Raw genomic sequence first — 22,438 nt, 5'->3', positions numbered from 1 at the left:
GTACGGTGGAAAAAAGGGCTAGAAAGAAATAGCGCTTATCTTGGAAAGAAGTTCTCAAAGACTCCTCCTGAAAAGGTTACTTAACGATCGCTGCGTGCACGGTGACTGGATAATTGTGAAATTAAACAGAACGAATCGTGAGATCGTCTCTTCTGGCAAACGATCGCTACGTAATTGAGGCCAATTTTACCCAATCAAGATCCATTCATCCTTTATAAGATATATAGTTTCTTAAAATATATGATATTCCAAACGTGACTCTCATACTTTTTGTATTTTGATATATTATTATTAATTTTCTTCAAAAGTCTGATTACTTCTTGTTCTAAATGCGACGTCATTTGTCACTCGGAAGGAAACGTAGTAACTTCCCCCTTGTTTACGAGTTTCCGTCGAGAATATCTCGCATACAGTCAGGAAAGATTGATCCTTTTCAACCGCATCGCGCTTTTGGGAAGTTTTCCTCGGGATTCTCACGCACTCGATAACCAATAACGATTCCCTTCACTGTCCTCTACAGATCTGCTCTATAGTACAATAACATTAACGCCGAGACCGAGAGAAAGAGAAAGAGAGAGAATCCAGCATACTTTTAATCGCGAGGCCCAGCTTCCGCGTTTTATCGCGTTTCGCGACCTCTTTTTTTCTCTGCCACCCGCGCCGTTAGCAGCCGCTGTTGCTGCTGCTGCTGCTACTTTCAATCATTGAAAAAGTTCGTCTGTCTCGAAAACTCATTTCCCCCCTCTTTTTTTCAATTTACCCTCGGGCCAATCGTCTCTGACGGTGGAGAACGAAAGAGGCTCGACAGTAGATCGCGCGGGGCGGAAACGGAGTGGGTGACGATCGAAAAGTCTCGAAAGTTTCGAGCTAATTTGATTTATCGTCGCAGCCACTTGAGATTCGCGACCCAGCTCGTTCCACCCCTGACTCGGCGTCCTCGTTGCTGAAGAAATTAGGAGGGGTCAGGGATGGGCTGGGTTAGTTAGAAACGAGCCACGATCGGTCCCATGCCGATGGAATTTATTATTGATTTCGCCATCTCACCAACGTGGAGCGACTGAATACGATTGATAAAAGACACCCCTGACTTTCTTCTTCTTTTTGCTCCATTATTTCTCTCTCTATCGTGACTTTCACTTCGATGAAAATCAAACCGGGAAGAATAGACGCTCGGTCGAACGATGCGACGGTTTCGTCCAATCTTTTCAGTGTCCTCGTCACTGGTTATTAAGTCTCGTTGTTCTCTGTGCAACTCGATTATTAGACTCGACGAAATAACGGTACAATTCTCTAGCATACCGCTATTTATAAGTTCGCATAAGCCTTGTGATCGTGTACCTTTTTTTTAAGCAATTTTTACCTTCAACCGGTTGCTCTTTATCCTTCGATTTTACAGGAACATCAAGAGCAACTGCGTCGCGAGGTAGACGCTTTGGAAGAGGAAACGCATCGATGTTTTCTGACGTTGGTGAATCGCCGTCCGCGATTATCATCGCGTCCGTTTGAAGAATAAAAAGCAACGGAATGGATGTGAGCAGACGAAGGGTCGGCGGGTGGACTTGCCTAATCCTAAGTAAACATTGCCTCCTTTACTCGCAACTACCTGTCTGATCAAACATTTGTCTTTACTACTCGGTTGATTAAACGCCCGCCGAGTTTATACTGCGTTCTAGCCTTCGGTCGAGAGGGCACAGGGCGACTAGGGTTGGACAGGGGATAAACAGCCGAGTAAGAAATCTGAAGGGCGTAAGCTCGATCAGGCGAATTCTAACAGGAGGGTGGGAATGAAAGGAGCTGCGACGTGAGATACGCGGATAAGATAAAAAGGGACAGATGATTGGTAAAGGTAAAAAGGTAGAAACGATGGGATGAACAGAGGTAAAGAGAAGATTGGTCAATAAAACAAAAGGTGGAAAGAGAGAGAATCAAGGGACGGACGGAAGAAACGAAGGGTCGTATGTATGATGTAGAATGCTGAAAATTAAAATGTGAAAGGCAAAATGAAAACGGAGAGACAAGGTTGAGTGCAAAGCGAAAGAAAGGAACGAGGAAGGTGCGGATAAACTCGTTAATCCACAGGCCTTTTGCAATATGCCGGTCAAAATACAATTGTATTCTTTTGTAATAAGAAGCAAGTAACAACTAAGACATTTCTCTTTCTAGAAATTCTAAATTTCTAATTCTAGAATTTTCTAATTCTAATTTTAATTTTCTAAATAGTAATTTCTAGGAATATGCAGTAGAATAGAACGCACGACGGAGAAGATAGAAGTTGTTTAATCGAGCAGAAAGCTGCATTCAAATAGGAACGTTCCAGAAGAACACTTTTCTTCTGGAACATTACTATCGTACCCGAAGAGAAAATTATAAGCGAAAAAACGCGTGTAGTTGAAGGTAAAGCGTAAGATAAATATAAATGCAGGCGGAATAAGAAGGAGAAGTCTTACAAGCTATATCAAAGGAAGGGATCACCACGAGTAAAAGGTATACGAACAGAGGGAAAATTAGATGGAGAAAGAAACCGGAGTATAAAGAGACGTACACTGACAATTGAAAATGAGCTAGAAAAAAACGAAAAAACGGTATGAAGAAGCTTTTCCCTCTTCTCTTCTGGTTAGTTGCTTTTAATTTGAAGCGAACGACGTAGGGGGAGGGGCGAAAGAGCAAGAACTTGATTCTTCTCGTCAATAGAAAAGAATCGGTTTAATCGGACGATAAATGGCGAATATACGTTCCATCTGAGTGGCTATAGCTTTGGAATTTACTTGCACGATTTACGCTTCCTTTTCCGCAGAACGTATGTTTGTGCGAAACGATTTAGCTTCAGCAAATACGTGTCGGTTGTCTATGCTACTCGCACGTTGCTAATTTATCACTGTCTTCTCATTGCTTTCGACCGATGTTACGGATTTCCGACGATTTCGCGTCACACCCTCGGTTTCTTCTGCAAGTTTAGGTTTCTCAGCCTTCTGCCGGCCTTTCGCTTAGTTCGTCGCTATTTTTCAATTGTCGAGCATTGCATAACGGAATCGTCGATTAATTTTACTGGTCAACGAAGCGCACACTCGTACGACAGAAAATTAAGAATTGTTTTAGGATTGAAAGCTTTTATCCCGCGGTTGAATGGAACAGATTTTAAACCGTTGTATTTAATCAACGATTGTCAAGAATTAGTATTCAGCGAGCAAAAAAAAAAAAAAGAAAAAAGGCGTGTATTGTGCTTGAAACGATAGAAAGTTTATTGGTGGAAGGCACGAGGACAAATGAAAATAAAGTCAGCTTTTAATCTGTGAGTTGTGAAATTGAAATGGAACGTATCGATCGGTTCAGCAGGCGCGTTCTTTAAACTTTCTATCTCCCGACGATATATTCCGTTCATCAAGTATCTTTCATTAACACATTTACCGTTCATCCAATTATTAAAATCGTCTTGGGGCAATATTCTTATATTTATACTAAATAAACTAATAAAATTTTCTTCTATATTTGGATAGCGATATAAACGAAAGAGATTGGTTCCTGTGAAATCACGATTTCACAGTTACGAATTTCGCGAATAAGGATATCACCGAGAAATACGCAGAACGTCGCGAATGTAAACGACCGCATCTGCCCGGAAGTAATCTCGATCGCGTGCATAAAGTCGCAAGTAAATACGTACTGACAAACCTCGATATTTAAGCTCGGCTCGACTTCGATTCAGTAAATATTTGTTTCCGCTGCAGGCCCCGTTGCTGGATTATCTCGGAGTCCGAGTACGCTTTCGCTCTCGATAAATAACATCGCGAGGAAACACGAGATTCTTAGGCATGCATCTTAAGTGTTTGCAACGTGCTACCTGCCTTACATTGCTATCGTTTGTTCCTCCCAAGACCGATATTTCTTGCGTCATTTCGTGTCTCTTAGCCATTTACAATTACTCCGCGAAGAAAGAAATGAATTTCGCGCAAACTAGAAATTAAGCTGAAACGATAGAAAGCTCGTTTCTTTATGATCGCGAAGTGTTTAGTTTTTAATTGAACGAAGGTTTGGCTATCCTCGAGGAAAACGTTCCTAGTATTTTTCTGGAATCTTACTTTTCCGATGTAATCGGAATTTAGAAACACGATTTGGTATACGACAAGATATAACTCGCAAGGAAGCAAAATATAAATGTTTCGTATTGCAGTCGAAAGAAAAATACTTACCGCATTTGCCTTGAAATGCCACCGTGATATTAACACCCTTCGCGCAAGCTGCCTTGTTCAACTCGCAAAGAGACGGGTAGTCGGTCCCATCTGTGCCGCAGACAGGGCTCGATCCCTCGTGATCCCCTAAATTCGGACAGGATTCCAAGCATTCACAGGAAGCTTTGCTTCCATCTCTGCTTCGTACGCATTGCGCACCCTGAGTACAATTTAGTTTCACACACGGGTCCTTGATTTCTGTAACAAAAATTGGTGATGTCGTTGAATTAACAATTGTTCGAACGGTCGTAGTACCATTGGCATTCGAGTGGAACAGTTCGACGCACAAATATTCGAAGATTAAGCAAATGTAAAATTCTCAATTACCAAATTACATATCGATAATCGCGTACTTATTCTGAATAATTACGATCTTTCACCAGAAAGGGAGATCGTTAAAGTTGCTGATGCAGGACAGGAAAATCATCTTGCGAGAAACAATTTGGTGAATAGGAAGGATGGCGACGGGCACGTTTAATCGATAATTTTTTTACCGGCATCACGGTCGTTCCGGCATCAAATGTAATTACAAACCGTAAACATGGGGCGCGTCGTAAAGCGGCGTGAAATTAAATCCGCGCGATTCACGATGAATAAAGTATCGTCTACCGGAGGATTTAGCCGGCGTGATAAAATACAGCGTACGAACCGTGACCGTGCTCGCCGGCCCTCGGTTCTCCTTTCTTCTCAGGATTTGAACAGATAAAAGCCGTCCACGAATATTCAGCCGCGGCTAAGCCGGTGAAAATTTTTAATGGAACCACTGGCGAAGGAACAGAGAATAGTAAGCCCAATTAAAACATTCTTCTCGTTTGCCATAGCTATGATATCATGGCCTCTTTCTGGCAGAACGACACAAGACACGGGTAGGAAAATAGAGAAAAGAAGTAGCTTGTTCTTGTAACCTGGATAAAAGATGGTTAATGATAATAGGAGACTATATTTTGAAGGAGCGGTACATTTGGCTTTTGTGGGGTATTTTAGAAATAGGTTGCAAAAATAATTTATTCGTATATCTAATGTTTTCGATGTTAGAGTCGTTTAATTTGTTTGTAATACAAATAGAATCGGTTAAAGTAGTAAGAAATTGAAATTCGATCAAAATGGATAACGCAAAAGGAAGAAAGATGAAACTAACATACGCCGAAGAATAATTTAAACGAAAAGTTTTAAAGAAAAATTTCTCCGTCCATCTTCTTGCTTATACAAGAGAAAATGCTTTCTTAAAATTTAGAAAATCCCTTCTTCAATTATTTCTATACGTTTATTGTTTTCTTTCACGAATGAGAAATTAATCCGTGATATTATTTTTGAATATTCTACTTTACGGAATATTCTCAAGTTCGTGACAGTGCACGAGCCTTTCTTCCGGACCTTCGTTACGATTTTCAACATAGAGCGTAGTCGTTACGCTCGTTATTTGCGTCCAAGTACCTTTTGGAAAAACGTAGCAACACTGGGATATCGTCAATACTCCACACAGTACCAACACGGCTTTTCCTAGCATCGTTCGTCACCTCTTCCGTTGCCTCTTCTGCAAATCAAGCCGACCACCATTCATCTTTCATCGTTGTTACGTCATGCGTTTCATCAGACAACCTTCTTTCCGTCTTTGAAAACGAAGGACAGTGGACGAGCTCGTGTCAGATGCGAATGTGATATCTTCAACTTTCCGATGCTTGAGAATTCTTTACAGAATATGTACAATAAAAAATGAAACGAACCGTGTCGAGCACGATTCACAGGTCCAGTGTCCTCGCATCAGCAAAAATGAAAAATATTTCCAAAAATATGCCGTTAATATAAAGCTCAAACAACGCAAAAAAAGAATCAAATTCCTCTTCAATCGATTTGAAAGAAGCATAAAACTGGACGAGTTCTAACATTTAACTACGAATTCTTACATTCCTCGCGTCGACATATTGAGCACACTGAGCACACTGAGTACCTATCTTTTTTAACGCCCTATTTTCTTGCTATACTATGTTTTATTTTAAACAAAGGATCGTATGAACGTGATAATTTAAGGTTAATCGAATCCCATAAGCGATAATCAAGATCATGTTATTACTACTCAGGATCGCACTTAAAGATCACAGAAAATAATTGAGGTCGTTAAATTGATACTTAAGATGATTTGAACTATCTCAGGAAATTATTCTGATATTATAAATATACGTTTGAAGCTCATCGTTCTGTATGAAATACACACGTTGAACCGCGAGTCGTTGACACTAGGTCCAGCGACGATCACCAGTAGTGGCAGTAAACGTTCACGCCGCCGTCGAAAGCTAGTAGTTCGGCCGGATGATGGATCGCAGCCTCGTTTGCATTCAATAACTCCCGTCCTGGTGTATTTTCGATTTACCATTCACCGCAACCCGATTATCGTCGTTAACGCATTTAATTCGTCGGCCACTCATCGTCGCGCCGCCGTTCCGATCGATGCATTATTAATTATCGGTATGACAAAAGCAATTAGTGATCGGTTATCCAACCAGCGAGGACGGTGCCGTTCGATTTGTCCCTTTCCGTCCGTGCAATCTTCCTAATGGAACGAATTTTCCTAATGTAACGTTGACCAGAACCTAATAAATCGGGATGACGAGAACCTGGTCTTTTAGATATTCCAACGAGTCCGAAAATGCTATTGCCGGAATATCGTTCAACATTTTTGCGATAATCGAATGAATTTTACACCATTTAGGGAATTTTTGCTTGGAAATTATTGCAATCACTTTTTTTCATCCAAACCATTTATTGTATTTTTTTCTTATCATGCGTATAAAATAGACAATTGAAATTTCAATTTGAAAGTGTAGATAATTTCTACGAGTAGAAATAAATAGGAATTTTCTACTCTGCGATACGAATAGATTTAGCATCGATTAAGTAAATAATTCGATGAATTAATTAATTTAATTTGTTTATTTCTCTTGTCCCCGATACTCTTACCCCTTCGGTATAGTCTCTCGTTTGCATTAACCGATTTGCCTAACGTTCAAACAACTGCCTTGATCTAACTGAAACGTTTCTGCGAACGTTTCACACGCACGAACGATAATGCAAACACTTTCTAAAGGTACTATTTGTACAGAAAACATCTTTAAATAAGCATGGAAGAAGTTCCCGCTCTGTTCACTTCTCGAAGGTTGGCAAGAAATTTTGATAGGATCAATTTGAAAGTTAAATTAAGCTGAAGTTAAAAATTTCTACAGCGTTTATTGCTTCTGCGTCTGGACTACGAACGAACTTTCCTTACATTTTGAAACTTAATTATTCAGTCGGTAGAATGAATTGTACAAAAGTGTCGACTGAATAATTTATCGTTTTCCATAAACACGTACATGTTGAACAAAAGTAAACGTAACTCCTTTTCGAGAAAATATTGTACAAATGTTCGTCTACTATTCGTTTCTTTGAAACTGCAGAATACCTGAAAACAAATGGCGTATTCGAATGAAAAACAGTCTGGAACTTTTTTTGGCTGCCGACAAGCAGGAACAATCGATCAGTATTTAAATTTCCATCTTTTTTCGGCCATACGGATCCAGCGTTTAATCCGCAGCGTTTGTTCATTTAACGGTTGGAAGATTAACATTCCGTACAAAACTATCGCGCGACCATTCAGTCGAACGAAATAACATCGGATATCAGTTAGTTGCATACGGAATAGAATTGAAAAGCTAGCTTAATCGAGCTCGCGAACCAATCTTGTACGAATGATGGTTGCTATACGATCATGGAAAATTGAATGACCGACTCAGACGGCGGAAAGTATAACGGAGCGTGGTATTGAACGTGTGATTCGTGATCTCTTTGTTAACTTTACAGTTGTCATTTTCGTTGCAAATGTTCTGCAAATCCGGAAATTAAAAACTTCAGAAAGCTTCGGAGTTTTACTCGTTCCTTGAACTGGTTTATTTAAACTTTAAACTTTCAATTTCAAAGCTGATTTTTCGAAAAAATTATTTTTCCCAATTGCGTCATACCTTGTACACTTGCTATCCGGCATATGTACGATAATTCATCGAAATTTAATATCTGTGATTTGATATTAAATAAATCCAATTAATAATTTGAAGAAAAGAAGAACCTTGATACAACCATTCGAATTTTCAAAGATCGCGTCGCACGTTAAACGAATATTCCATCACTGACGCTGTCTTCAATTTCTCCTTTATGATCTACATGGAAATATCCATCTTAAATATACCGGTTCTATACTACGGCGATCGAATTTCGAGCGCAAAAAAACCTCGTCAAAGTTTCTCTCTCTCGTTTCGTTCGGCCTCTACCCACAGGGGGCGACGTGATATAGTAATTAATAATCCATTTTGTCGGTTTTTGCCGGAGCACCTGACCGTCGCAGCTTGCTGTTCACCGCTTACGGATAATTTATTATCAGCGAGCACCGCATTACTCCCGTATACAACCGACGCACAGGTCGTCGAAAAGTCTGTCAAACGTCGATGGCCATCGCCCAACCTTCCTGTTTTCCTTCCTGTTCTCCTGCCATTATGTTTACTCCGTGATTGAACTGCAATTATTTATTCTATTGCATTTCCTACGAGATTTGTGTATGTATTCAATTGTGTATCTATTCAATTTTAGATAAGTCGTTAGCTGTTGATCAGCACGCGGAATAACACGATGTATGAAATACACAACTTGTTAAGTTTTGTGCATATTACGAGAGTTGGAGTCATATGGTCCTTTGATTATCATGTGAAAACGATATGTCTGTATTTGTGAGATCCGCACGCCTAATGTTTATTTTGGATTAAATAGTGATAGAATATCTTGAAATTTAGAAATTTTTTAGTAAAATATAATAAATTTAATGTAATTAACTTTTTCTATTCTATACATTTTATACCCTTTGGGAAAATACTAAAATTGTGGAAAAACATTAAATTTTCAAACTATTCCCGTTTTATATTAAATTTGTATAGTTATTTATTTCTGTATATTTATTCAGGAAATAATAATGATAATTAAAAGGAAGATTCTTCAATCTTGTTCGCGCATTATACCTTAATAACGACCAATATAAATATTATATTAATATAAACATGTTATATGTGTGTGTGTGTGTGTGTGTGTGTATTCAATATTTGCGTTTATATTACTTATCTCCGTTTTAATTCTGGTAAATTACGAATAATTTATCACGTTTCTATTTGAAAGAAGCCCGATGAAATAAGCAATGGCGAAATCACTCGCTAATAATTTTCTGTTGTATCTTTATCGACCTCGCAGTTATTCATGATTCATTCAGTTGCTTAAAAAATTCATCGTATAAAAATCTGTAACAAAAATTCTATAAAGAAATAGCTTTACTGCATCTGGAAAATCAGATCGTATGAAGCCACGTATCTAATATATTATATCACCAGGATATCAGGATAATAAATGTCATCATTCTCGCACTTCCGTTAAAGAATTTTTAACTCGAAACGTTCCTGCCATTGAAATGTATATTATAAAATTCAGATCTGCCTATATTTTTCGTACGTATTTCTACTACTCATAGTAATCCAAAAGAACCGAGTGTCAAAACGATGGAGAAAGTATAAAATTTTTAAACACGATTTTTAATACAATTTGTTCTGAACAATAAAAATTCGAATTTCTCAGAGAACAATTTTTATAATTTCTCAAAACTCGATTTATTAGTGCAAAAATGTACGTACAAGTTCCTTTCATCGGTTCAGAAGATTCTCTATTTAACGTCCGAAGTTCTCTCTCTCTCTCTCTCTCTCTCTCTCTCTCTCTCTCTCTCTCTCTCTCTCTCTCTCTCTCTCTCTCTCTCTCTCTCTCTCTCTAAACATAGGAAACATCGCTTTCCAGAGTAAACGTCTAAAGACGATGACGAAATGATCGACGATCGAATTGCCAGTTTATGTCCCAATGATTGCCAATTAGTGGGTCATTATCGAAACGTATGTGGTCTGTATAGAGGCATGGCAGAACGTTTCGGCAGATAACAGCCAGGAAGATGAAGGGGGAGGATCAAGAGGAGCGAATAATAGGTTTGAAGGGTCGTCTGTGTGTGGCCAGTAGAGTCGGACTGTGTCAAATGAGCCTCGTTAGGCAAACTTTAAGAACAGCCTGGATATTATTCGACCGGGAAACGTAGAAGTGGATTCGAACGACGGAGTGATGACGAAGGTCGTTCCAAGACAAGAATTCGCCTTTTCTTCGCCTGTCTTATTCAATAATCTCGCTACCGTAATGTACAAGAGCCCATTACTCCACTTTAATGGCTGCTACTTATGGCAACCGACTGTTACCGCCTTTTTATTGGTTACTTGTGACTGGCGGATTTCAACCGAGGGAGTTTTATTTGTTCCATTTATTTACCACCTCGTTTAGCGATTGGGCGGTCGAGCGAGCTTAAGGAAACGCTGAATCAGAAGAGAAACGAGAAAGACAACGTTCGGGGAATTATACCTCGCCGTGTTTTAATAGCAAATAAGAAACGCGACAAAATAAGATACTTGGGAAATTGATACATTTTCTTACCTTTTCATCTTCCTAATATTAATTCGAGGTAGTTACGTGTGCGATACTTTTTTAACAACCTCCCATCGTTGACTAGTACTTTTACGATCCTAAATCACGTTCCAATTGAAGATCGTTACTGCATCTCGTAGGAAAGTAAATTTCGCGGTAACTGATGTCACGAGGTTTCAAGGGACAGGGAACGCGTCAGCTGGCGGACGGTATCGGAAATTGGGTCGCCGCTTATAATTCGCGCGGCGGTCGAAACTTTCGCGCGTGAACTTCGACACGACTTGGTTACGAGTTTCTGGCCACGAAAAAAAAAAGAAAAGAAAAAGAAAAGAAGAGAGGAGACGGATGTTTTTTCCATTTGGAATCTGTAGACGGGCTGTTAATCAATCTTGAGTCGATGTGTGTCGTTAATCTCGCGAACTGTATCTCGCGAACGCCATAAATTCTGCCGGGCCTTTAAACATGCTTCAAGATGCTCTGGAAAACAAATTATTCTTCCGTGTACGGCGAGGAGAACCGCACAGCGCCGATACAACACAGTGTAGTGGATCGAATCCGCATAAACGAGACCGAAGGAGGGAGAATCCGACTGTCGTGATTAACGAGCGAGTTTCGCCTGTCAGGCGGACGTTTCTATGGTCGTAAGCGGATATGGGCTGTTCGGTCAAAGCGCGTCGGTAGTAAAGGCATCAGATTGAATTTGGGATTGAGCTCCGTTGTGTGAAAGGATCGAGAGGATGATGTGCTACGCTGTTCCCGATAAGACCGGTCTGCGAAATTATGTGAACGCGTTCTCGACGATTCCATGTCTTCCATGTTACGTCTGTTCCATGAAAATGGCCCATTACGTTCGCGCGCCGAAAATGTATAAGAGGGATGAGACGTATAATTTTCGTATAATTTTGAATCGCGTGTGTTTTGGATCTGTAACGTCCGGCTCAAGAATATAAAGGGAATAAAAATGAAATAGGATTTTATTAAGATTAAAATAGTAACTAAAACCTTAAAAAATGTTTGAGTAGACGAGCATGCTTTGAGAGAACACATAAATGTACGATTACTACTAATTTACCTACGTGGATGTAGATGGAATTAAAAACACGTTTGAGCTTGTATCTCGATGTACTATGATTTTGTAAATGTGCTAAAATTCTGTAAAAAGATGTGATTTAGTTTGATAGATTAAAAATTCATTCTACGCTATTCAATATCACCATTCTCCAATCTGTTTATATTTAACGCAACGTTCGATTTTCCAATAACATAATATAGTATACATATCCATATTTAGCACGGAGCCATTCCACTACAATTTCATTCATAACGTTTCAATTTTAATCCCATTTAGAATTTTATCTTTTTAATCAGATCTCTGTTTATTTTACATATACTACATTATATTTTGATCCAATTTTTATTATCCATCAATATTCCAAGCCACATCCATCCTAAAACCGCGTCACCCTATGTTATTTCAAGTTCCAATTACCATTTCATTGGTTACAAACACGGCAGACGTGTCGAGCATTTTTACAGGCCGATCGAAAGTTCGTTCTTTTGTCACGGTGTCATTAACGGATCAAATCACTAATCAATTCTCGCCTCATTCAACGGAAACAATGGACTTTGTTCGCGTCGTGCTCCGTACAGTTCTATTCGGCTGATCCTAACATCGTCGCAGAAAAAGAAAGAGAAAGGCGAGTTAAAGCTAGAGGAAGAGGTATTAAAAGCGCAATTATCGCGAGGCTTAATTACGAGACTCTTGTAACATCAGCGGCTTCTTCTTGTTTTTCTCTTTTCCTCGTCGCTCTTCGACGAAAACCTTTTCTTTCTTTTTCCTCTGTTTCATTCCCCTCACCCATCGTCGTGACATCGCTCGGCTTTTCAAACGCGATAATCTTGACCTGTCGGTCTCGTTCGACTGTTAAGACAAACGAGAAAGGATTTATTTTACGACGTCAATAAAGCTCTCCGAGATTGCGCAATTACTTTCTGAACTTTCAAAAATTATTCGAGAAGACTGCTGGGAGAGACGAGAAGTTTTATTGTTCTTACATTTCTTTCCACTTTTTTTGTTTAGACTATATTAGTAATTAAAATATATATTTGATAAAAAGAAAATTGTATACCACACGTTTCTTAAAATCCTATTCTTCTCAATTCTTATCAAATTCGAAACTACTATCTACGTCGCGCTAGACTCTTAAACTATTCGATTAAAGAACCAAGTCCTTCCTATGTCGTCGAGCGTACGTCTCATGTAGCAAGTAACATCGTCTATTCGACATTAAAAGTCTGTTATCGCAGTTCGAATCCCAAAAGCATGGCAATTCTATCGTAATATAATAAGAGAAACGACGTTAAGACGTCCCCGGAGAATCTGATTCTAACATAACTTCGAGATGAGGTTCTAGCGCACCTCGTATTGTATTCCATTTCATTTCCTAGCACGTTCGGTTCGAGTGCTCGAAAATACTAATACAATTCCCACGCATAAGAGGTTGACCGCGTCTCCAGCGACCGAGGAACTGTTCCAGATCGTATCTTGCTGCGGAATTTAAGCTAACCGGTGTAATGACGTAACAACGCACCAGGATCGAAGCAGCCAGCCCGTGGGCAAACGCTGTCGGCTCTAGGTCGCTCGTTTTTTCACTTTTTACGACGACACGTTATACGATGTGACTTACATCATCGTCCGATATTTGCGAGAAGATTTTCACGCTGAAAATGCTTGAAAGTGAAGGGCAAACGTGTAAATATGGATTAAAAATCGCTCGTTTCGTAGTAGATAAGTTATGATAGAACTACAATTATTTTGGGAATTAATTATCTTTCATTTAGAATTTCGTTAATAAACGCTTATACTGTGAAACGTTTCCGGCGGTAATTTGTCGTTGCTTACAATTTTACTTTATAGAGATTCGAGATTAATGAAGACTTTCTCAGAGAAGTTCACTCTGCCTGTAAATCAGCTTTCCAATATATTATGGTTTTAATACGCAGTGTATTTTCCAATTCTCGATACGATGATATCGCGTTTACATCTCGAACACGTACTTTCTTCCATCACTGTAATTAATTGCCGGGATTAACTTACAATGTTGCAAAATGCAGAATGATTTGGCGTTGTTAGCACATTAATGATGCGTTATTGTTTCCATTAAAACGTAACAAAGCAAATTATTGCTAAAAGTAATTATTCGCGATCCTGTATCCCACTGGCCACAACTATTAGCTGGCTGTTACTATGCAACAACTCGCAATTCAGAGTTGTTTGAGCATCATTCGAATAGTCAGTTTCATTTGGTTGAAAAACTCCATTTGTTCCATTTACCTTTGCCAACCAGCCAGCCTCATTATTAATATTAAGCGTACATAGTCGTAATTTACTTCGAATAACGCGTGCACACGTATGTCCTTCCATTAGGAACAATAATTTAATTCCATAATACGGAATTCTATATTACATGGTCAGAGAGGCCGGTGAATTTAATTCTTTTGCCAAATTTTATTAAATATTAAACTCATTCCCTTCTTTCTTCCCCTCGTGATTATAAAATTACTTTCCGCACAATCATTAATCAGATATGCCCTCCTAAATTTCACTTTGCTTATCGTAACGGTAGACCAATAATTCATCCGATTTTCACGAACGTAATTATTCACCTCTTTCGACGTTCCTCGTGTTCCGTTGGAACAACAAAAGGGTCACGCTTGGTTAAGTTTAGATGTACAATCGATTCTGAACTGTCCTGGTCGCTTATCTGTTTGTCTGACCACCACTGTCCTCGTTCTATTTATCTGTGACCGGCTCAAAAGCAAAGGGAACGGTAACCTAAATTTCAACGACAACGTGTGCATTCCTAATACAGTACATTAGTAATTAAGATCATGCAAAAATTTTTGTCACCCATAAGCGACACGAATGTATAATTGAGGTCTGGTGAACTGAAGAAGGTGACTGAAGTTTTCGAAATCTCGTTACGTCGCTCTCACATGATGGATTAACTTGCTGTCATCGGATTGTCAATGATCCTATTAACGTAACTGAAACGCCATGTTTGTATTTATTAGAAATATTCGATTCTGATTTAAACCGTATAGTATTTCACTTGGTCGATTCTAGGAATTTGCTAATGACGAGGTCGGTTTAATGCACCTTCGAGTAATTGCTATCCGAAAATTTATCGGTGTCTCGCGAGCTATTAGGTCGTAAAGAATATGGAAGCCAGACTGGGCAATTTGTTTACTTTATATCACACGATAGCAACGTTGGATGAAGGTTAGCGAGATTCTCTATCGTAATCGTGGCGCATTTTCACAGTCGATTACAATGTGCGGATTATGGCATTGATTATTGTGTTATGCGGTGTATGAACGACACGCGAGAGCAACAAATAACACGGTGAATTTGTAATATCGTAAAATATTTCGAACTTGTGTGAAAATTAATTACTACTCTATAATTTGCAATATTGTAATTGCGTTCCAGCTGGCGCAACAAATATAATTAAATGTAACCATGCGAAACCAGTAATGGGTTTAATACCGTTCCATAATCACGCACACTGGATTGAATATTATCCAGTCTATGGTTCGTGTGTTGTAACGAGATTTGACGCGAATCGCTAGCCGGCTAAATAGACACGTGGGAAATCTCAGTTCTTATGATCGCTCGTACCAACAACGTTATTACGAAAAATTGCACAATTGATCGGATAAATGTATTCTCTATATTTTTAGAATAGAAGAAATTCAGCGTTTCGATTAAGGGCAGGTCATATAAGAACACTAACCTTTTGTTGCCGGAAAACGAAGATTTACGAAGCATAAACGTATGAGTTTTTCATGAAAATGCATTGAGCTAATGTGAGTATGTCGTAACAATATGCATAAAGAATTTCATTAAGGTTAATGGCTCTAAAAAGGAAGGAAAAACACAGAATTTTTCTCCTAGCGACGAAATGAAAATTTAATAATGACCGAAATGAATAATTAAAAGAAGCTTCATGGAAGCTTTCTTTTCTACCTTGATGATATGATCTTCGCTGTCACCTAACTCATAAACTTTGACGTCGTGCTGGATAATTGGAACTAGAAATAATCCCCGACTACGTATTGTAAGTATAATTGTACGTAGCAACAAAGGAGTTCTCTATGTTACATCTAGTTTTACGTGTAATATACAATAAAACATAATGATCGTATAATATAATATAATAAAATCTAAAGTAATATAATATGTCAATTATATTTAATATCTATATTATAGATAATGTTCCCGTTGGTATTTCCTAGATCATTACGAATCCTCTATGAAAACATTTCATGTTATTAGCAAACAGTAAACGCACGCGAACGCTTCTCCTCGTTGTATCGAAATTCCTCCACCTATGGAAAAATTGCAAACTAAAATAATACCTATTACAGGACAAAGAATAATTGTGAGATCCTTCCTAGTCGCTGTAACCTTGGAAAGACAGAGAATCCTATAATCTTTCTGAATGACCGCCCGCACGGTAGCATCCTCGATCCACTTATCTGGCTGGCTGACCGCACACGGACCCGTTCCACTTATCTGACCCTCCTACCGCTTTTATTCGAAAGCGTGCCACAAGGGCGGTACACGCGTGCACCACCGAGGCCACTCCATTATCTATGCTAATTAACGTAACGCCGACCCTTCGCCTTGTACATGGCGAACGCCACAACTGGGTTGCGTAAGAGAGCGAAGGGGTTAAAGAGGGTAAACTGGGAACGCAGCGCGCTTGGGCAGGGAATGCGACAGGACGAACAAGGGACTCACTGACGCGCAGCCAGCCTCGATAAAGCCCAATTACACCGTTATCTGATTCAGACACGACAGCCCGAGCTCGTGCACGAGCCATCCCTGCGATTTTTCGACCGGTGGAACAGCACCGAGATTCCGATCTCAACTGGCTTCGCGTATCTCTTATCTATTCCGGGATCTGGCTCTCCGGTGGATTTTGCCGGGCGATTAATATTTTGCGGACACTCTGATCGATCTTATCGCGAAATCTGATCTTTACTCTGGGATATGGTCCGTGTATCGAGAACTACGTTCGTCAACGGGCTGGATTTTGGAGGAGTGATTTAATCAAAAGCAATCGTGTGCGATCGGCCAGAAAATGACATGTAGACTGTGTGGTAGGAATCGTTAAAATTTGTTGAAATAGTCATTTAGAATTATTGGACGATTTTTTGTCTCGTTTGAATCTTTAGATTTTTAGAATTTAAGACTGGAGATTTTTCACGAAATTTGCTAATAGTATGGAGCCAGTTTATTCTGGTAACTGTCGGAAGTCACTAAGTGCGATTTTATGAGGTTTCATAGATCAAGTTATCAAACTTCGAGGTGGCTGTGCGTACTTCTTTGAAGATGTGTTTTGGGTTTCAGCAGGGTTACAAGTACTACAGTTTTGTGGTAGTTCTGATAGTAGATCAATACCTATATGTAGCATCTAGTTGTTATCTGGTTTACGTACTTAACATCATAACATATTCCTGTACTATAATAATAAGTTAGAGGCACAATCTCTATAATATGTATATAATAGATATAATATAGCATAATTCTACAGTACCATAAAAAGCCACATCTGTAGACAGAGCAAACATGCCCTTTCTTCCGCTTTCAAGTCAAATAAAATAATTAATATTTATGACGTTAAAATTATAACCAATATAAATTATATAAATGCACAATAACAATTATATAAATGTAGTATCGTGAACAAAAGGTCTAAGATATCGGCCGAACCGTAAACAGAGTGGCGAGAGCCGCGGCATCGCCGGGTACATCAATGTGTCGTCGGTCTTCTTTTTAAGTGGATAGTTTCGTGGAAAGGGCCTGCGTGACCCTGGCCACGGGCGTTTTGGGACACGTGTTCCGAACGACGGGAAAAGACAAAGAGACGCTAAAGGCAGTGTTAGTTGAGAAGCCGGAGAGGACGGATGCAAAAGGTGTGTAGAGTGTGAGTTGAGAAGCGATAGCGAGCAAGTGTAGAAGCCGGAGAGTGTGAATCGGAAAGTCGGAAGCCGCGTATGAAAATAGGACGTACGACAGCATTGTAATCATTTCGTTACTTCGAATATTATTTATTAAATCAAAACATCATTACTTGTCCTTTCCTCTAAGACCCATTTAGATACTACATAAATGTAGAATATAAATTATATAAATACACAAAATTTACATATTTCTCGCCATATATCTTACAAAGACCATTTAATAGTGCTTATTACAATTATTATAACCTTGCACGATTGTTGCTTCGAAGTTCCCCAATATTTTTAATTAATTCTGACTCTTTGTAAAGTTGAAATCTTTCTCTTCAAAATGGTTCATGTTTCATATTTAAATAATTATTCAGTGCAGAGATACTGCTGTTTAAAGTGGAACATAATCCAGTACTTCTCTATGTCAGACCTCTCACTTGCAGTCGGTATGAATCTACCCCAAACCAGTCGTCTATGCGGTAGCCAATGGTAGACGTTGAATCAGCAATTTTTTCTACTGTTATTATTGCACATACGCAATTCCAGGGAAAGATACAGGTCGCGTTAGTTTCCAGAATTTTCACCATTCGTCACTATTGTGTTTTAACGCGGTAATTCAAAGCCCTATATTTCAGGATCCAATCTCGAGAAATGTCGATTTGAAACAAAGTGTGTTATTACGAGCGTGCTTCCTTCTATTAACTGAGGATGTTACTTCGAAGAGGTGTTACAATTTCTTTACTTATTTATTGAATTCCACCGAACGAGTGAAGAATGTTCAAGAGAAAGAGATGCGAATGAGAATAGAGAGGGAAGGAAAGTTCTTCAGAAAATCGAGAATAAGAATTTTAAGTTAGATATATTTATCCTTGTAAGAATAAAATTTGTCCATTTGAAATTTCACGAGTCAAAAATCTAACTGAAATATTTAATAAAGGTGCGCACAAAGTAGATAGTGTCCTGAAGCTTGTTTTAGCAAATGAGGCCTTATTGTATAATAAAAAGTATCAGAGAGTATCGACCGTAATTACTTGAGAGTTTGGGCTCTCAAATGATCGGCAAAATTGCGTGCCATCGTCGCAGCTACTTTACTTTTCCAATACACAGTAACGATATAAGCCGGAACATTTCCATATACCGTCTGAAAAGTTTTAATTCGTGACATTGTCCCGGAAATCATGGGAGAATTTCAGAAATTCGCGACATCCCGTGCTATTCCCGCAGCTATTTCGTTTTCTAACACGGGTCCCCGATTTCGATGAGAGCTACCGCTAGAACAGGAAAGGTTTTAATTTGCGGCATTCCTTAGCGCGTGAAATTCGAAGAATTCCTAAAATTTACAAAATTCGACGCCACCTCTGTCATGCGCAACATCGTTTCGACGAAATGGACAGATTTTGCGTACATTTTCCACACCACATCCATCTGTCCATCTATCTGCAAAATTATGCCAAACAATTTGCGGAGCACACAAGGAATTTTTGCTATTGCACGAATTGAGAAAGAAACGTTTAAAACTTTAAACGTTGCAAACAAGCACAGTATTTTCTCTGAAAAATAATCGATTACCTTTTTATCTCAACGCAGAAGATTTCCTCGTGTTGCGCATTTAAGTTAATCTTTAATGACGCTTAATTTGAAATTTTAACTGGCAATGTCTCGGAATCCAGACACTTCATTCATCGCATCTTCATGACACCGAAAGCAATATGAACAACCGTACTTTGCACAATTCACAAAGTTTGCTCTCCGACTTGCAATGCTCGAACTCTTTCAGGAAGGCGTATATTAAACCCGATTTACTGCACACCAGGCACTAACAATAGTTTGGGACGTCTTGCATGCGCTGCAGCGCTGCATGTTTCTCGCTGCTTGGTAAAACACAGGGCGATACGTTCGTGCGGCGTACGAATGCACGTAATTGCGAGATAAACATATGCGCATTAACCGGACGCCACGCCGCGCCGTCTTTGTTACTCTGTTAACTACCTCTACGTTTCGCAGGATTAGCTTAACGAGTTAGTATATTTCTGTCAAAACTACATCGATATATAAAATATGTCTATTTTACGATGCTCATAAAATTGTAAAATATAAATATGGAAATGTTCAATTGCACGTTTAATGACAAGAGGCGCAGAGGAAACTCCAAAATCGTGTTAAAACCATGAAAAGCTTGGACGAGAAAAGTCGCGATGTGACTTGTAACGTGAAAAAAACGCAAGGGTGAAAGAAGAGAAAAAAAAAATGACGAGGATAATGGTCCCCTGGCATCTTTGGGGAAATACGTGGGCGTTCCGTAAAAATAATGCGCGTCTCGTTTGTTGCGTCAGACAGTGATTCGTCTGGTTCAGAAACGTGAGAAAATGGCGAAGGCCAGCGAGAACCGGTAAATTTTTCATCTGCATAGTTAGTGTCCGTTACCAGAGGTTGGAAGTTTTTTCTCGGCAGAAATCTGCGGGCTGTATAAAAACAAAATAATAGAAAGGTAAAGAGAGAAGATTCTAGGAGAAATAAGAAGAGCTTTAACTGTATTCCGGGTTCCATTTCTGCCATGAATGGCCAAGTCTATGGAGAAAAGGACCTCAGCTTTTTCGTTTCGTTTCGACTTCGACCCCTTGCGCGGCTTTCTTTCTTGTTCTGTCTTTTTTTTCTTTTTTTGCCTGTGCCCCTTTCCATCTCTGCTGTATAAGGCAACGTTTAAAAATGAGTAAATTGGAGGAGAAAACGTGCTTAAAAGGGGACTTGACATTATCTTTATTCTTGGAATCTTAAACGCGACAAAGTTTTAATTGGAAGTTCGGCTCGAAAGGGGTAAAATGATTTTTTAGTGGGACGAAGAAAAGTTATATCTACGTCAATTACGCAAAAGCAGAAGATGCGATTTGTTTATTAAAGTTAGTTGCCACGAGTGGAATATTTAATGCGAAACAGAGTGCGATAAGTGAAATAGGTTCTTGAAACGCGAATTGAAAGAATACTCTCATTATACGATTACCGCTAATAAGGGAGCAACAGAAAGCATACCAGAACTTCCAACGATAGAGAAAAAGAAAAATGAGTTATTTCGCGAACGAAGAATACGTTCTGGCTGCGTACGGTGAGCGACTACTTCCTTTTAATTCCGTACAACTTTTCGAGTAACAAGGTCGAAAGATGGCTACGAAACGTTGCGAATACAAAGTGCCAGGAATGAAATAAAAAGGACACACGGTACTCTGTTCTTTACTCCGAAGCTGGCTCCTTTCATCGAGAAATCTATAGAATAATAAAGTAAAATTTAAAAAAGGAAGGAGAAGAGGTAAGAAGAAAGAAAGAAAAAAAAGGAAAAAAGAAAAAGGAAGCAGAAGTCGAAAACCGTGCTACACAAAAGTGCCCGATAATTCGTCTCAAAGAAGAATCGGTTGCAACAGGATTGCAATTGTCAATGCAACGTGTGATTACGATCGTTGGCACGGTTCATTGCACCTGGTGCAACTTTCCAGCGATAATTCCACCGTTTCCTTTACCCCTCTACCTCGTTATAATTATCGTGTCTTTTACGAAAACAAACAGCGTTTATTGCAACGCATCTGTTGGCAATGAAACATCGGCCGCGGAAAAGGTACGCGCTGAAAAGCAATAAAGTTTATGCGCGCGAGCAATTTAACGATGGAAAATTATACGAACTGGTAAGGTAAACCGAATGTATAATTCATGAAAGCATGCTCGTGCTCGGCGTGTCGTTAAAAAGGTGCTCAATGTAGCTACAGGAATAAAAGGAAAAGGGAAGGGGAGGGAAGAGAAGAAAGAAACAGACGAAAGAAAAGAAGGGGTGCTCGGGGTTGCAGGGTGATGGTTTTAAAAATAACGCACACACGTACACACATATACATATTCTTGGCAGAGGGAAACGAGGATTCAACGAAAAGCACCGCCACTTTTCCAACCCTCGTTGCCGCTTCTGAAAACATTTATCGAGCGAAGTAATTACCAAACCGGTAGACCAGCGAAAGGACTGAGCTCGCATTTTAAAACTCTATTGTTCCGGTCGATTCGAGTGCCGTACAAAAGAATCGTTCGGCCTTCGATAATGAATGAATTCCAACCGGGTCACGGACCCGGTAATTATCTCGTTACTTTCAATGGGACATCTCAGAATCATCCATAAATGTTATTGGATAAGTGAAAATCTCGTTCAGGATATGAAACGTGATTTCGCTGTTCCATATGGGACGCATTGATGCAACTTTGAATATCAACGTTCGTAATTTTAAGATTGTGAATTGTAACATTTTAAATCTCTCGTGAGCAACTTCCTCGAATTTTATTTTTAACGAGCATGAACGAGTCGTTACGCTTGTCATCGACCGTGTTGCAATCAAGAATCACGGCGATCTCTACAAAATCTCTTATCTCAGTCGTCGTCGACAATTCGTAGCATTGTATTTGAATGGCGTCGTTTATACGCTGCATGACCGGTGACAGCAGAAGGAATAGAAACAGAAGGAGATAGATAGATAGATAGAGAGAGAGAGAGAGAGAGAGAGAGAGAGAGAGAGACAGACAGAGAGAGAGAAAGTAGAGTTGATAGTAGAAGCATCGGACATTTGCATTGTTCATGCAAATGGTGGATCGTTAACTTTCCGAATCGCGCACCGCTCGATGCCGATGTTTATTTAATACGATCGAAC

At 39.3% G+C, this 22,438-nt stretch overlaps 1 protein-coding gene across 10 annotated transcripts in view; it reads right to left on the bottom strand.

The window, feature by feature from the left end:
• LOC126920894 (agrin-like) overlaps nucleotides 1-22,438 on the bottom strand; it is a 383,155-nt gene that overhangs the window by 32,898 nt on the left and 327,819 nt on the right. For all 10 annotated transcript variants that reach the window (XM_050731794.1, XM_050731795.1, XM_050731796.1 and 7 more), the window contains one exon: nucleotides 4,188-4,424. In XM_050731794.1, the coding sequence (XP_050587751.1) occupies nucleotides 4,188-4,424 (237 nt within the window). The remainder of the gene's footprint in view (nucleotides 1-4,187; nucleotides 4,425-22,438) is intronic.

Source organism: Bombus affinis, chromosome 10, assembly GCF_024516045.1.
Source record: "Bombus affinis isolate iyBomAffi1 chromosome 10, iyBomAffi1.2, whole genome shotgun sequence".
NCBI lineage: Eukaryota > Metazoa > Arthropoda > Insecta > Hymenoptera > Apidae > Bombus > Bombus affinis.
This window is presented reverse-complemented; position numbering and strand designations above follow the sequence as displayed.